General features: G+C 48.8%; 1 protein-coding gene across 3 annotated transcripts in view; it reads left to right on the top strand.

Moving 5' to 3' along the window:
- MAP3K14 (mitogen-activated protein kinase kinase kinase 14) overlaps window positions 1-16771 on the top strand; it is a 47921-nt gene that overhangs the window by 12084 nt on the left and 19066 nt on the right. For 2 of the 3 annotated variants that reach the window (XM_058284374.1, XM_071210704.1), the window contains exons 2-6: window positions 10889-11164; window positions 12300-12369; window positions 13939-14149; window positions 14264-14890; window positions 16074-16211. In XM_058284374.1, coding sequence (XP_058140357.1) covers window positions 10909-11164; window positions 12300-12369; window positions 13939-14149; window positions 14264-14890; window positions 16074-16211 — 1302 coding nt within the window. In that variant the 5' untranslated portion in view covers window positions 10889-10908. Of the gene's footprint in view, window positions 1-10888; window positions 11165-12299; window positions 12370-13354; window positions 13695-13938; window positions 14150-14263; window positions 14891-16073; window positions 16212-16771 lie in introns of all 3 variants that reach the window. The other variant, XM_071210705.1, reaches the window with a different exon arrangement.

Here is a 16771-nt window from a genome sequence, read left to right as displayed (position 1 = left end):
CCAGTGGTGCTATTGCCCAGCCCTCTGATTTGGTGGCTGCTGCCAGAACTCACCAAGCAGCCAGAGGTTCTGGTGAGAAGATTGGAGTGGGGGAAGCATGGGGAAGAGGGGGAGTGGGGATCCCTACTCACAAATGTGGATTGAGTGTCTCCAAAACTCTTATCCACTATCAAGAGACCGTTTATTATTTTTTTCCTTCTTTATTTTCTTTTAAATGTTACATTCAAAAAATATGAGATCCCCATATACCCCCCAACCCCCTACCCCACTCCTCCCACATCTACAACCTCTTCTATCATCGTGGCACATTCACTGCACCTAGCAAATACTTTTTGGAGCACTGCTGCACCACGTGGACAGTGGTCTACATTGTAGTCTACACTCTCCCCCACTCTACCCAGTGGGCCATGGCAGGACACACAATGTCCAGCATCTGTCCCTGTAGCACCACCCTGGACAACTCCGAATCCTGAAAATACACCCACATCACATCTCTTCTTCCCTCTCCCTACCATCAGCAGCTACCAGGCCACTTTCTCCACAGCAATATTACAATTTCTTCCCCTACTAATCACAATAGTTCCCCAACAGAACACCAGTAAGTCCAATCTAATCCATCTCTATTTCTCCATCCTGTGGACCCTGGGATGGTTAAGTCCAGTCCCCCTCTACATCAAGGGGAGGCTTAGATTCCACATGGATGATGGATGCAATTCTCCTGCTTGCAGTTGTAGGCACTCTTGGCTCCCTGGTTTGGTGGTTGACCTTCTTCACCTTCCTGTTAGCTGATTGGGGTAAGCCCAATAAACCAGAGGGTAGGAGTTGCAAGTCTGCTGAGGCTCAAGGCCTGGCTGTCACATGGACAATCTAGAGATTCAGGTCTCCTGAGTATACACCAACCCAAACACCAACCACAGGTCTGGTAAAAATAACAGAAGAGGCATGTGTAGAAAGGTCATATCTGAGTCCAACTCTATCACACTCAGGAACACAAATTCCAAAGTAGGGCCAAATGACATGACCCTGAACTCCAGAGCCAACTGCCATGACCATAGAACCTGTAGGTCTCCATAGCCCTTGGGAGAACCAGTACCTGGGTTTCTATCTACTTTGGCTGTCTCTGATACTCTGCTGAGGCATGCGTAAACATTACCCCTCTGATGACCGCCCGACTCATTTTTGGAGACTCATAGCCATATAAACTCATTTGTCCTTTCCATTTCCCCCTTTTGTCCAAAGTCAAAAAGCAGTTTTTAACATCTGATAATCCATGTAGGCTGAGATATTCTGCCAGTCTGAGTTGACCCTTTTATTCAAGGTCTTTTTCTAGTTACGTTGTCAGCTGGTACTTGGTAGTAATCCCTCAGTGCCAGGGAGGCTTATACCCGGGAGTCATGTCCTGCACTGGGGGGAAGGTAATGCATTCACATGCTGAGTTTGGCTTAGAGAATGGCCACATCTGAGCAACATGGAGGCTCTCAGAATCCTTTTATTATTTATAGCTTTTTTTCACATTATAAAAATAATAACTCTACAGAGAATATCTCTGGTAATGGGGTCACCTCAGAGGAGGGGATAAGGGAGGGAAGGAGTTTTCACTGTATATCCTTTCTGTTTTCTTTTTTACCATTTGGAAATATATCATCTACTACAAAATTAAAACTGCAAAAAGTAATACATGTGGGAGTGGATGTAGCTCAAGTGGTTGAGTGCCTGATTCTCATGTGCAAGGTCCTGGGTTCAATTCCTGGTACCTCTTTAAAAAAAAAAGTTAAGACATGCTCACTGAAAAAATGTGGAGAAATTGGAAAAGTATAAAGAATATTAAAGCATCCATAAGCCCACCACTGAGAAAACCATTGCTGCATGTCCATTAGGTGTCTGTGCTTATGTAAATGTTGATACCATATACAACACATGTTACGTGGCATTGAACTTTAGATATAATTCTGTACCCTTTTACTGTTAACCTTTTATTCCGTAAGCATTTCTCCATATTGTTAACCATTATTTGCACACATTTCAATGGATATACCAAGATTTAATAATTATCCTTCCCCTTTAATGAGATGATTTTGGTTCTAGTTTTTTACCACCTACTCTATTTCATTTGATGAGTGAAAGGGAGTGCATGTGTGATTAAGCGCGAGGCTAATGGTGAGGAGAATGAGGAGACCAAGTGCTGTAGGTGGTCAGAAAAGGCGGCCATCGAGACAGCGGAGCCAATGGGAAAGGCTTCCTGGAGGTGGAGGGCCTGAGCTTTGCCTGTGAAGGGCAAGCAGGATGTGCGGTACGCCTGTGTAAGGACATGCTACAAACGGAGACCTGCAGAGTTGAGTAGCTAGGGGTTTGTGCAGAGGTCAGACCGGCCAGGGCCAAAACCCGTGTTTGGCAAAACAGTGATCAGGCAGATTATGGACCACAGTGTTGGGCCTGGGCCCACAGCAGTGGAGATGTCTTTGAGCTTGAGGTTGTCCTAAGGGCAGAATGGGGACAGGGTTCAGGGAGAGGCTGAGGCAGGTGGGACCCACACTGACAGAGAGGATGGGAGAGAATGGCCTTAAACATTTGGAGACAGCAGTGGTTCTGCATGCCTGGGCCAGCCACTGCCAACAGGCATCAATTTTATCCCATAAATTTTATTTACTCTGCAGGTTGACCTGTGGAATTGGCAATGAGACTGAGCTTTTGTGGGCATGTCAGGTTTCTTTTTTATAATGGACCTGTAAGATTTTAATGATTAATGTGCATTCACATTTCATATCCTCCTTAATGGGAAATGCTTACACAGAAATTGCCCTCCTGGGAAGCAGGCTTCAAGCCGGCGAGTGAGGCAGGTTTTGCGATTCCTCCAGCTGAGTTTCACGCCTGAGGAAGGGATTTAAGCAAGCCTTCCAGGGGCCTGTGACTTGGAATATTGTCAGCCTGGGGCTTGGGGATGGGAGGGTGGGGTAGGTTTCTGTACCAATGGCAGGGTTTTCATTTATGCCCAGCATCACTGTCTGCGCCTGCCCATAGGTTCTGCTGTCTGAAACTCTGCCCCTGAGAGTCTGGGAAGAAGGCCAAGTCATACCCCTCTCACTCTTCTGAGGGTGTCATTTAAACCCTGGGGGTATATGAGGACCAAGCACATTTCCACAGTCTGGCTCCTGTGTGCATCTCCAAACCTTATCTCCTGTGGTGCCCCTACTTAAGCTCTACCCACCAGCCAGTTTGAGCAGTTGGGGACACCTCCATAGACCGAGCTCTGTGCCTTAACTTTTTTTTGTTTTAATTTCTCTCTCTTCCCCCCCACCCCTGTTGTCTGCTCTCTATGTCCATTTGCTGTGTGTTCTTCTGTGTCCGCTTGCATTCTTGTCAGAGGCACCGGGAATCTGTGTCTCTTTTTGTTGCGTCATCTTGCTGCGTCGGCTCTCCATGTGTGTGGCACCACTCCTGGGAAGGCAGCGCTTTTTTCGCGCTGGGCGGCTCTCCTTACAAGGCACGCTCCTTGCGCGTGGGACTCTGCGCGTGGGCCAGCTCACCATATGGGTCAGGAGGCCCTGGTTTTGAACCCTGGGCCTCCCATATGGCAGGCAGATGCTCTATCAGTTGAGCCAAATCTGCTTAACTTTTGTTGTCCCTCTACCTAGTATACCCTCTCCTTTCTCATGGGCAATTCTTACTCATTATTTGAGACTCAGCCAGGCATCACTTCCTTTGGGGAGCCTTTCCTGACACCCCCAGGCTGGGCTAGGGGTCCCTCCATGAGCTCCTGTCTGCTGAGCACCTCTGCCATTGCATCGCTGTATTGGATTGTGATTTTCTGATTGCTTGTCTCTTTCCCCATAGCCTCTAAGCTTCTCAAGGGACTGTGTCTTTTTCCTCAGTGCACTCCCCGCACTGAATATAGGGCTGAGCACCCAGCAGAGCCTATGCATGCACCTGGAATGCAGGGTTATGTGGCAGGACACTGAAGCCAAGACCTTGCTCACTCACAAAGGCTCAACTTGCCATCCATCTTTGGATTTTGAGGCTCTGTCATTGGATGCACATAAAGGATTGTTACATCATTTGCCTGTTATTAGTAATACTTTCTTTTTTGGTTAGTATTTGCCTTTCCATCTCTTTATTTTCAACCTTACTGTGTGATTTTGTTTTGTCTCTTTTAGTTAGCAACTAACTAGATCTTTTAAAATCCAACCTAATTATCTTTTAATAGGTAGACTTGGTCCATTCATATGTAGTGTGATTAATAATAGATTAATATTTTTACTTACTTCTGCAACCTTAGCTTGTGTTTTTGTTTTATATTTACTGTCCTTTTTAACTTTGCTCCTTTTTTCCTTCTATTCTTGTCTTCTGTCAGAATAACAGAGCTTTCTGTTCCTTCTTTTCTCTCCTAATTTGGAAACTGAATTTTATTTCTCTTCTTATAATAGTTCCCTTAAGTTTCAATATATATTTAACTATTTTTTTCTAATAAACTTTAAACATTTTTCACATGTAAATTCCCCCAAAAGGCAAGGTTCTTATCACTTTTTTCCCATTGACCAGCCTACCCCACCTTTCTTCATTATGTTGTCTAGAGTTTAATGCAGGACTTCTTAACCAGGGGTCCACATTACCCCTAAGGGGTCCATGGAAAGATTTCAGGAGTCCATGAGCTTGAATTGAAAATTCAAGAAGAGCATTATTCTTGGGAAGCAGATGTGGCTCAAGCAGTGCCTGCCTACCGCATGGGAGGTCCGCAGTTCATTTCCCAGTGCCTCCTAAAGAAGATGAGCAAGACAGTGGGCTGAAGCAACAGGCTGGCATGGTGAGCTGACGCAACAAGATGATGCAATGAAGAGACACAACGAGGAAACACAATGAGAGACACGACAAGCAGGGAACAGAGGTGGCTCAAGTGATTGGGCACCTCCCTCCCACATGGAGGGTCTCAAGTTCAGTTCCCAGTGCCTCCTAAAAAGAAGATGAACACACAATGAACAGACACAGACAGCAAACAGTGAAGACAAACAATGGGGGGGTGGAGAAATAAAATAAAATTTTTTAAAAACAACATTATTCTTGGGACGTGTTGGTGCAGGTGTGGTATTTTTATTAAATAATACACACTATAGTGTAGACTTAGTAAGGGTCCACGGTTTTCACCTGACTGACAAAGGGGTCCATGGAACAAAAAGAGTAAGAACCCATGGTTTAACTGGTTTGATGTTTTAAAATGGTTTAATCTCGGTTCTTTCACATTCAATTGGGTAATTAAATTGACCAATAAATACCTCAATTCCTGTGCCTGCCATTGTTTCTACCATTTCTTGTCTCTGACTTACTTTTCTCCTTGTCAAAATGTATTCTTCAGTGATTCTTTCAGTGAAAGTAACATCATCTTGCCTGGGACTCTTCATTTGTGTTTATTGTATGTGAGTTTGTTTGATTGTTTTAAGAAACTAAATCAAATTAAAATCATATTAAACATTTGCAACACCCCTGGAGCACGTATTAGTGTAACTCAGCTAGAAGCCTGATATGTTTCTTGCTGACTCAACCCTGGCTGATGAGACCCTTCATTTTTAGTTCTTGTGTTTCTTGCCTACATGGGCTAAGAAATTGTTACCAAGAGTGGGAAGATCCTGGGGTGTAAGCCAGGGGTATGGTAATATCCACCTGGATAATAGTACTGCTTAGCTCCTGAATGTTCCAAGTACTTTTTCCAACAAGCTTTTATTCTAGAAAAGTGCTGAAGACCCTTGGGTCCCAGGGGAAAGTGCCAAGAGTGTTCTAGCTTTAGCCCTAACCCCATGTTACATGCCCCAGTTGTATAAATTGAACCTCATTCATTTCTGCAGGTAGCTGACCTCTCTAAGCCTTGTTTTTTTTTTCATCTAAAAATGGAAATAATATAAGCCTTGCAGAGTTGCCGTGAGGTTCGTCAACAATGTAGCACCTAGCACACAGAAGGCATTTAATGAATGGTAGTGGTTATTACAGTCTCTGGCACTTAGGAGACACTCACTGAACACTTGTCAAATGGATGAAGGAACCTGTCATAAAAGGACTCATGGAGGAGAGAGGTCTTAAAGGCTGAGTGAGATCTGGACAGGCTCTGATGAAGGGAGAGGGCAGGGTGAGCAAAGGCAGTGCTGGCGGCTGCCTGCTGGGCTGTGCTCAGGCAAGTGAAGGGAGCTGTCTGGCTGGGACAGGCTGGGGGCGGGGCTTTGGAGCAAGGCAGAAGGGAAGCCAGGTCTGAGTGTCCATTCCAGGTGGCCCTTTTACCAGGCTAGCTCACCCTGCCTGGCACTTGCTCCGCATTCCCCTTCCCACCCACGGCCCCTCATTCCTGACAGGCAGAGACTGGTCTTTCCCAGTGGTCTGGTAGCCGGGTAAGCTGAAGGCTTAAAAGAGGAAGCGTTAGGATGAGCTTGATTTTTAACCAATGTCCTATTAAGGAAGTTGAGTCATTTCACTTCTGTTACTTGTTCCTTCTGGGCATTCAAAGGAGGACACGTTTCTCCTTCCAGAGAAAATAATCTTGAGAGGGATTTGCCCTGCTGAGGCCTGGATCCTCGGTGGACATTCTCAAGAAGGAGAAACAGTCACTGTGGCCCCATTAGACAGGTTTTTATTTCTCTTTTATATATGGGAGAACCAGGGCTCAAGGTGTGGCATGCCTTGAGGTAAGGCTCAGGCTCCTTATGATGCTGAGATGAGAAGCCCCTTTGTCTGGATGATGGCGTTTATGCACCTGGGAGAGGGCTAGGGAGTGGGGGAGAGCACCCAGGCAGCATCTCCTGCTGGCCAGGCAAATTGATAGATAGGCATTTCCCGTACCCCACCTCCTTCAGTCCTCGAAACAACTCTGGGGAAGCTAAGAGAAGAAACTCATTTACATACAAAGGTTTAGTGTACAGGCACAGGGGACAAACAGCCTGGGTTCAGCCTCCTCTCCACCACTTGTAATTACGTCACTTTTTTGACAGTTTACTTAATTTCTCTAAACCTTAGTTTTCACTTCTGAAAATGAGATCATTTAATAGTAGGAGCTTAGTAAATATTGACTAAATATTGAACAATAGTTTTGTTCCAAATTGGAATCATCCAGTCCTAAAATAATACGACAAATCGATGACATTCTTAGAATTAGAAGAAACCTCAAAAGATCTCCTAGGCCACTAGTTTCAAACTGTTTTCCTGGGAGACCTAGAATTCCACAGAGGTATTCAGTAGAAGAAGGGAAGCTGAGCCTGTGGGGCTTGTGCCTACCCTACTTTAACTAGGACAGCTGTTTCTAACTTAAGTTACATGCCAGCTGCTGGCTTCCAGCTCTTTCATATTCCAGAGGCTTAGGAATAATTTCTGGCTGTACCGTGTGGCCTCTTTCTATGGCCTTCTCCAGAAAGCCTCCAGTAATGGGATGAAGACCCGTCCTGATGCAGTTGGGCCACACCTTCACTGAAGTAACCTCATCAAAAGGTCCTATTTACAATAGGTTCACACTTACAGGGATGGATTAAAATTAAGAACATGTTTTTCTGGGTTATACAACTCCAAGCCACCACAAATAGCCACATGTGGCCTGTGACTACCATATTGGGCAGTGCCACCTTGAAGTATAGAGTGGCGGTCAAATGGCAATCCCTTGCCCCTTGGCAGCAGGGTTGTCCAGAGAACTTGTCAAAAATATAGGCCTGGGTCCAACACCCCATGATTCTGAATCAGTAGGTCTAATAATGCATTTTAAGAACTCATCTGATTATTCTAACTTGCAGTCAGTTTGGCAACCGCTGAGTTAGAGACCTCTTCCTTGGTTTGGAAGAGCAGAGCCAATTCAGGCATTTCACCCTGACCATGATCTTCTAGGGAGACTAGAGCCACCTTCTGGGGTAGGGCAGACCCTTTTAGGATCTGATGGGAGCTATGAACCTCTTCCCTGGAAAAATACAAATTACATATAGTTCCTGGGGATTCACAGACCTCCCTGAAACTATCCTTGAACCCAGATTAAGAACTCCTCAGTTTGGATGGAAGATCTTGACTAACGTTGAGTCTGAGGGGTCAGGAGTCTTGCTCACAGCAAGTCTGGCCTACAGGTATGTCCCAGAGTTGATTCTGATACCATCAGTCACTCTCATTCCCTAAATGTCTCCACAGAGTCATCAAGGCACCATAGAAGAGAGAACAGGCAGAGTACATTCATCAGGCCCTAAAATCATACTGAATGGATTCTACTTCTCCTTTTCTCCCTCCTTCTGTTTTCTTGAGCTTGTGGTGAGCTGAGTGGGTTTGGCTGTTGCTACTGCCTGTGTCCTCAGTTCTGACATAGAGGACACCAGGACCCAGTGGGTTTTTTTTCTTTTAGTTTTTTATATATATATATATATATATGAGAGGATTTGTAAGTTTACCAAAAAATCATGTAGAAAACCCAGTTCCCAGGACACAGTGCTTTTTGGGGGATAAGGGGGGTGCGGGGAGGGGAAGTCACCTGGGACCGAAGCGGGGCCTCCCGTGTGGGAAGCAGGCACTCAACCACTTGAGTCACATCTACTCCCACCTGATACTTTCGAAGCCCAAATGGAGCTTGGGAAAGTGTCCAGGCTGAGTTATAGATCAGGATTTTGACTTGCCTTCAAAGGCAGAAGCATCACCGGCAGGAGAAGGAGAGAGAAGCTGTGAGCTGACACAAGCCAGTGGCCAAAGTCCAGGGCCAGGAATGCTACCTGGCCAGTAGTCCCAGGCTTAATGTAGACCTCTCTTTGGTAAGCCAGATCCATACAGAGGTGGGAAAGGAGGGAGGGACAGAGCAAGCCTGTGTATATATATAGGAGAACTGCTGTCAGTCCAAAGTGTCCTGAGAATAGCCTCAAACTTGGAGGTTCTCAGCAAAGGTCTGAGTCATGGTCAGGTGGCATAGGAAAGCCAGCCACAGGAGAAACCATGCAGCTCCCAGGCCATGATTTTGGGCCCCTGGAGGTGAGGGTCAGCCTGTTTTCCCTATGCCCTTCACAGGTTCAGCTGCCATCTGCTGGGTCAGCTTTTCAACAGCCTCTTTATTACTCTCTCTGCTGCCAGGCTGTTGGGTGAGTCATTAGGGAACTGCCAAGGAGGCTCTGAGCTTGCCACTTCAGCTTCAGCCTTGACTTCTCCCCAGGGGAGCAGGGAGCCTGGCATGCTCTTGAGGGGGAGACCAGGGCCAGGGGGTGTCCCATGGCCTCTCTGGGGAGCTCAAGCTCAGGATGAGATACCCAGATTCTCAAACCAGGCAGAGGCAGGCTCTCTAAGCCCGAGCACAGCTACCAGGTGTCCTCAGAACCAGCACTGCCCCATATGGCCTCATATTTTGGGGTTTGGGGGTTTTGGCTTTTTGTTGTTCTTTTTTAGGAGGTACGGGGGATTGAACCCAGGACCTCTTTTATGTAAAGCAGGTGTTCAGCCACTGAGCTACAGCTGCTCTACTGGGGTTTGTTTTTAGGATGTGATTTCCCCCAGTAAAGAGGCTAAGAAAGGTAGGATTTATTCTAGGCCCTGGACCAATTATTTTTTGGAAGGGGAGGGTCTGGAGAGACTTCTGGTGGGATGAAATTATGGCTAAAAGAAAAATACCCTGCCATGGAAAGCTTTCACCTAATTTGGAAGTCAGTATACACCTTAGATTTCATAAGGTCCATGAGTAACAACAAGCCTTCCCTTCTAGTCTCCTCAGCTTCAAGCATTAAGGACAGAATTCCGGTACCCATGCTGGAAGCTGGGAGCTGCCCTGAGTTCACAGGGCTAGGAGGCCCTGGAAGGCAGATTGCAAGGACCAAATTACCAGTGACCAATATACCCCATCTTCACCCAATCCCCCAGTCAACCTGGCAGGGTCTTTCATAGGCGCCATGTTGGGAAAAGACAAACAAGCAAATTCAGTAGGAAGGCTTCATTCTCGTATTTCCCACCTTCCCACTGTCTGGAAGCTTCCAGGCTGATAGGGCAGAGGGCCAGAAGCATTAGAGGTGTGCCCTGAGAGCAAATGGAAGGAGTGGTCCAAGTATGCTAGAGACCCAAAAGGGAAGACTACGTAGCTAAAACCTATCACCAGAGAGCAGTTACTATAAAACTGTCTGCATTTGTGCTTTGTCTTATATTTTTAGAGGTATAAATTGGTGGTGTGTAATATAAATTCCACCAATAATGTTGCCTGAAAGAAAAATGATACCCAGGAAAAATTTCAGCAAATGAGTTTGGACCCTATAGGAGGAAGCATGTTAGTTCCTTCTGGGGAGCCACCAACAGATGCATCTTTGGAAAGGAGCCAAGTGCTGAGCACTGCCATTTGCATGCTGAGTTTTAGATTTTGTCAGATTTTACACACAGGCGCACACACATACACATATACATACCTCCTTCCTGCTGGGGAGAGAAACAAAAACTTGATTCTCTCCACTTAGAGAAAAGCCACTGTGGGAGTGTGGACACATCCTTTAGGGAGGCAAGGCTTTTGTGGGGCCAGTGAAGTGCCTGGTGGTTTGGGAGGACGGGGTCCACTGGCCTGTCCTGGAGAAGCCAAGTTCTCCATAAAACAAACAGCAGAAGAAGGTTCAGCCAGTATAAAGGCAAGAAAGAACTGGCCCAGATGTTTGTGTTGTTTTTCTTCTAGAAGGAGTGAATGGAATCCTTGGGCAAAGTGGAGGAGTCCATTTATGTCAGGGTGCTGCTAGGGCTGGGGGCTCACATCACATGGAGCCATGTGTCGATGTTGAGAGATAGATTCCATTACTATTTGGGATGTTTGGAAGAGAAATACATATGGCAGAAAGAGGCAGAGAGCCTTTTAGCCCTGCTTTTCTCCTCCAACCCAAGGCTAACCTGGGCCCTTCAGGGTCTGGAATTATAAGTGACCTGCTCTCTGTTTGGTCTCTCTCAGGGTGAGCGTGAGCCTGGGAGATGGCAGTGATGGAAATGGCCTGCCCAGGCGCCCCTGGCTCAGCAGTCGGGCAGCAGAAGGAGCTTGCCAAAGCCAAGGAGAAAGCGCAAACATTGGAGAAGAAGCAAAGCTCCGTCTACAAGCTTGAGGCCGTGGAGAAAAGCCCTATATTCTGCGGGAAGTGGGAGATCCTGAACGATGTGATTACCAAAGGCACAGCCAAGGAAGGCTCTGAGGGCGGGCTGGCCGCCATCTCCATCATCGCCCAGGCCGAATGTAAGGGCTGCGGGGTCCGGGGCTTTTGGCACAGGGGGCAGATGGGTGGCAGCAAAGCTCTGCACAGTCCCTCTTGCAAGGGTGGCTGGGCCCAGGTGGGGCGAGACTCAGTGTTCCCTGTGGAAGGAGGAGACAGGGTAACTGCTATATAAGATTCTCACAAGACACCCTGGGGGGTTAAGCCAAGAATAAGTATGAAGTGGGAGTTAGACAGGTGCTAGGGAGTGGGAGGGAAGAAGGGAGAAATGGCAAGTGGAGGCTTCTGCCCCTGTGGCCAGAGCAGGGGAAGAGCTGGGCGGCAGGCCCTAGGGCTCCCTAAAGAGCAGTCTGTAAGCCTTCTGCTGGGCCCTTGAGCCCCCTGAGCGTCTCTGGAGAAGCCCCAAACAGAAAAGGCCAGGCCTCCTGGAAAGCCCCTCTGGGGCCATCAGGCCCTTCACCACCTTCTGCCTAGAGGTGGCCCCACCCCAAAGGATGAGCACCCTATTCTGGGGCCTTTTGGGCCAGTCTAGGGGCAGCAGGCTGCCACAGGGAGAGGCCTGGTTTGGCTTCTTCTGTTACCTCTCATGCTTCCTCAGGAACAGCTAGTCATGGTGGCTGCTCCTGGGAGATGGCAAAACTCCCCAGAGACCTGGGGAGGGTCAGGAGCCCTCTCTCTCCAACACCCTGCACTCCAGCGATGGAGCCCAGAGAAATCAACAGCTTATGATGGCATTTCCCCACACATACACATCCTTCCCTACATCTTCCACTTCCTTCTGGTAGTTTTTGAGGAGAGAGGAGATAATAAAAATTAAAATGGAATAAACGAGATGATAATGGCCTGGGTTTATTAAGCCTTCATTATGTGCCAGGCACTGGGTTGGGTGTTTTATATAGATTATCTCACTTAAACTTCATGGTAAGTGATATGAGGTGACCTTATGATTTGCTCTTGACCACTGGGCTGGGAAGGCGAGGTGAGAGCAGTGGGTAGAGAGGGAGACAGTAGAAGGGAGGGGAGCCTCCTGGTAAAGGTGGTCTGGGAAGGAGGGGAGAGAGGGGCTCCAGAGAATACCTGTGAAAGGTCTCTCTCCTAAGTGCTGAATTCCTATTCCTTCTCTTCTGCTTATCCAACCCTTTCCCCCTTATTTAAAAGGTGAGAATAGCCAAGAGTTCAGCCCCACCTTTTCAGAACGAATTTTCATCGCTGGGTCGAAACAGTTCAGGTAAGAAGGCCAGCTTGCCGGGGAAGGCAGGTGCTGGATATCAGCGTCCTCACTCCCCGGCTGCCTGCCCTGGCTGCTCACAAGTGACCCCTGGCTCCCTCCTTCTGCACCTGGTTCAGCTCTTGGAACCAGCCCAGGCTTTCCTGACTGAGCTGGTCTCTTAGCCAAATAAGCTTTTCAAAAGCTTTTCACAGCTTGTGGATTACTGCCTCTGGGTCCCATCAGCTTGGCGTTTTATTTTTATTCTCCTCAGAGTTGTTTTTATTCTCCTCATTTCCCACCAATAGGAAGGGTGCTGGGAATAGCAGTTCCTTTCACGCTGGTGGGTGACCATGAGTGAAGGCTCCACTCTAACTGCCACTCTGTGGGAGAAATCTGCCCCTGTCTTTCCTCCTGTGAGACACACCCACATAGGGCTGTGGAGACAAGAGGGGACAGTCAGACTTGAGCAGTTCAGTGGCCCTGTAAAAAGGAAGCCAGAGGTGAGGCTCCTTCTGTTCCCCCAAAGATGATTTTTGGCAACAGAGAGTTAAACCTAGAAACAATTCTGTCCTCTATCACCAGGCAAAGTTTTTGTTATCATTGGAATTTGGAAACTGCTATTGATTAAAAAAAAAAAAAAAGCTGTGGGGAGGGCTGCTGCCCTTGAATCAAGAAATGCTCAGTGTTTGGTAGAATTCCCAAAGCTACCCCAGGTGCCTTTGGGCCCAGGGTAGGGAGTTTCTGATGGTAACCCTCCTATTGGATCTGCTTTCTGAGGGACTGCCTCTGCCAGGCCCCAGTACCAGGGTGGGCAGGCGATGAGGCCGTGGGAGGGTGGCTGAGGCTGCGGCCTGCTCTGCACTTGCTTCGCAGCAGCCCTTTCTTACCAGGCAGGGGTGAAAGCCGAGTGAGATACGGTGGTGAGGAGCCTCAAGACCACAGACTAGGTCAGGGTCCATGGTCCCCAGGCACCAGCCCACGTGGGGTGTCCATGTTTCTGCAGCTTCTCACGTTCCTACGACAGCCTGGTTTCTCCAGGAACCAGGTGGAAGTGGAGGAGACCAAGCTCAGCTGCCCCATCAGTCCTGTCTTCCTTCCAGAGACTACAGAACCAAACTCCAGTCAGTCAGAACTGAGAATGCCTGCCGAGGGTGTGGCCCTCCGAGTCACATGCCGCCTCTGGGAGCTCTCGGGGGCAGCCCACCCTGGAGAGCAGTGAGAGGACTGTGTGTCTCCCACCCCACCCTCTCCTCGAGAAGAGCTAAGTGCATGTCGTGCTCCAGAAGAGCGCGATAGTAATAACTACTGTTTGTTGGAAGCTTACCTCGGGGCCAGGCACTGAGGTAGGCTAATGAGCTATTTCATTTGAACTGCACCTCCACCCTGCATGGCAGAAAAATACTACACCCATTTTATAAGTGAGAAAGCTGAGGTATCTTGGGGGTTTCAGAGCTTTCCCATATTCACACGAGTAATAACAGAGCTGGCATTGGACCTTGGGTCTATGTGACTCCAAAGGCCATTCTCTGAACCTTTACATTTCCTTGCCTCTCCATTCTTCAAATGAGCATCTTTCCTTTTCAACAGCCAAACCGATTGTCTTGATCAAATCCCCAACAATGTGGCCCATGCAACAGAGGGCAAAATGGCCCCTGTGTGTTGGAAGGGAAAGCGTCGTGGCAAAGCCCGCAAGAAACGGAAGAAGAAGAGCGCAAAGGCCCTGCCTCAGGCGGGAGTGGCCTTGGCCAAACCTCTCCCCAGAACCCCCGAACAGGAGAGCTGCACAGTCCCTGTACAGGTAAGACCCTACCCCACCCCAGGCCCGGCTCATGGGCCTTTGGAATGGCTCCTGGAGGGACAGCCTGAGCCCCGACCCAGGCTCTGTGTCCTAACACCTGTGTTTCTCCCACAGGAGGATGAGTCTCCACTAGGCACCCCATATGTTAGAAATGCCCCGCAGTTCACCAAGCCTCTGAAGGAGCCAGGTCTTGGCCAACTGTGTTTTAAGAAACTTGGGGAGGGCCTGAGGCCGGCATTGCCTCGATCGGAACTCCACAAACTCATCAGCCCCCTGCAATGTCTGAACCACGTGTGGAAACTCCACCATCCCCAGGACGTGGGCCCACTGCCTCAGCCCGCTCACCCCTTCCCCTACAGCAGACTGCCCCATCCTTTCCCCTTCCACCCCCTCCAACCCTGGAAGCCTCACCCGCTAGAAGAGTCCTTCTTCCTGAACAAGCTGGCATGTGTAGATAGCCAGCAGCCCCTGCCCGGCCCATGCCTGGGCAAACTGGCATATGTAGACAACCAGCAGCCCCTGCCTGGCCCGCGCCTGGAGCCCAGCAGCCCGTCCCGTGGCACCTATGACAAGTTTTCGGTGGAAGAATACCTGGTGCACGCCCTGCAGGGCAGCGTGAGCTCAGGCCAGGCCCACAGCCTGGCCAGCCTGGCCAAGACCTGGTCAGCAGGGGGCCCCAAGCCCCGGGAGTCCAGCCCCAAAATGGAAACTGAGGACAGCGAGGGAGTCCTGCTTACTGAGGTAACTAATCCCCCAAACACATACCTCCAGGCTTACTTTTCAGAAACAACCTTTTTAGCTCTTTCTGTTTTTAGTTCTGTTCTCCTGGCTGATTACTTCATTATTGCTGAAGAGTGTGTGTGTGTGTGTGTGTGTGTGTGTGTGTGTGTGTGTGTAAGTGAAGAAATAGATAATGCATAGATAACCGAGATAAAAATATATATCAATTTCAGATAGTATCTGACTCCCGGATATAAAAGGTGAGGATTTTGCTCATCTTCACTACCCTCCTTTCTTCCCCTTTTTTTCTAGTTCTCTTACCGGGTAACTTTGTAACTTTAAATGACTTTATCAATTTTTATAAAAAAGTAAATTTCTGAAGTTTATTCTGTCCACTTTCCCCCTGTCCTCCAAGATGTTTCCCTCATCTGTCTGCTTTCTGTGTCTCCTTGTTGTCTGCTCCTTGTCTCTGCTCGTTGCATCTGCTCATCTCCTTTAGGAGGTAACAGGAACCAAACCCAGGACTTCCCATGTTGGAGGGAGGCACCTAATTGCTTGAGCCACAACTGCTCCCCTCCATTGACTTTTCACATTGTCCCTTAACCCCTTCTAGCTCCTGAGCTATATTTTCTTTTTTATCCGCCCCCCCTTGCGACCTGCTTGCTATCTGCTCTCTGGGTCCATTTACTGCACCTTCTTCTGGGTTTTTTGCTTGTCTCCCTTTTTGTTGTGTCACCTTGCCGAATCGGCTCTCCACAGTGCTTACAGGCCGGCAGCTCTCCACAGCATGCGGGCGGTCCTGCCTTCACAAGGAGGCCCCAGGATGCGAACCCAGGGCCTCCCATATGGTAGACGGGAGCCCAGTTGACTGAGCCACAGCCGCTCCCCCCTGAGCTATATTTTAATGTGACCAGGGTTAACAATTCTGTTTCCATCCCACAAACACACGCCTCAGAGAAGGTTTTTCTTCATCCCAGGGCCTGAGTTGCCTCAGACAGCCCATGAAGCTCTCTTGTGCCTTCACCTTTTGCCTTTAAGCCCACTTCTGGTCTTGTCCCATCAGAGCCCTGCCTCAGACCTGGGTGTATCCTTGGTTATGAGAGCTCAGCCTTCAGCAACCTTGGCAAGGGGCAGCAGCTGGAGAGCCCTTATCCCTCTGCTGCCCAGGCCACTGAGACTGGCCTCTCTTTCTTGCCAACCCCAGAAACTCAAGCCGGTGGATTATGAGTACCAAGAGGAGGTCCACTGGGCCACATGCCAGCCCTGCCTTGGCAGAGGCTCCTTCGGAGAGGTACACAGGATGGAGGACAAGCAGACTGGCTTCCATTGTGCGGTCAAAAAGGTATGCCAAAAAAAGGGGAGGGGGGATGCCAGGGGCTGTAGAGGGAGGCCAGACAGGTGGCCTATTGCATTCCCTCTTTCTCTCATGCCCAGTCCCACAATGGCTGTGGGACTAGCTGTTAACAGAGCTTGACCATCCTGGCTGTGCCGGACCAGCTGGAAGGGAAGGGAGTGGTCTCCATCACATGTCCTGGCCCGGGAACTGCAGGTGGTCTGAGGGTAGATGTGGGGGGTGTGAGAGGGTGCCCACAGCCATCCACAGATTTTGGGGTCTAAATACAGCCTGAGCACTCTTGATGCCAGGTCCTTTAGGGGCAAAACAAAACCTGGAATCTTGTTGGGTTATAATGAAATTCATGCTGAACTCGAACCTCTAGAAGTGGGACTGCTCCACACCTAGGCCAGAAGGTTATAACAAGAGCAATAGCTTCCACCTGTCAGGTGGGAGGCTGTCCACTTTGGAAGTCAGGTCTGGCATGAGGTGGGCTCTGCCTCCTGTTGGCTGTAGGACCTTGGACAGGAATGTGTCTCAGGCTCCCCATCTGTAGAGTGGGTGTGGCT

This window comes from Dasypus novemcinctus, chromosome 21, assembly GCF_030445035.2.
Source record: "Dasypus novemcinctus isolate mDasNov1 chromosome 21, mDasNov1.1.hap2, whole genome shotgun sequence".
Classification (NCBI taxonomy): Eukaryota; Metazoa; Chordata; class Mammalia; order Cingulata; family Dasypodidae; genus Dasypus; species Dasypus novemcinctus.
This window is presented reverse-complemented; position numbering and strand designations above follow the sequence as displayed.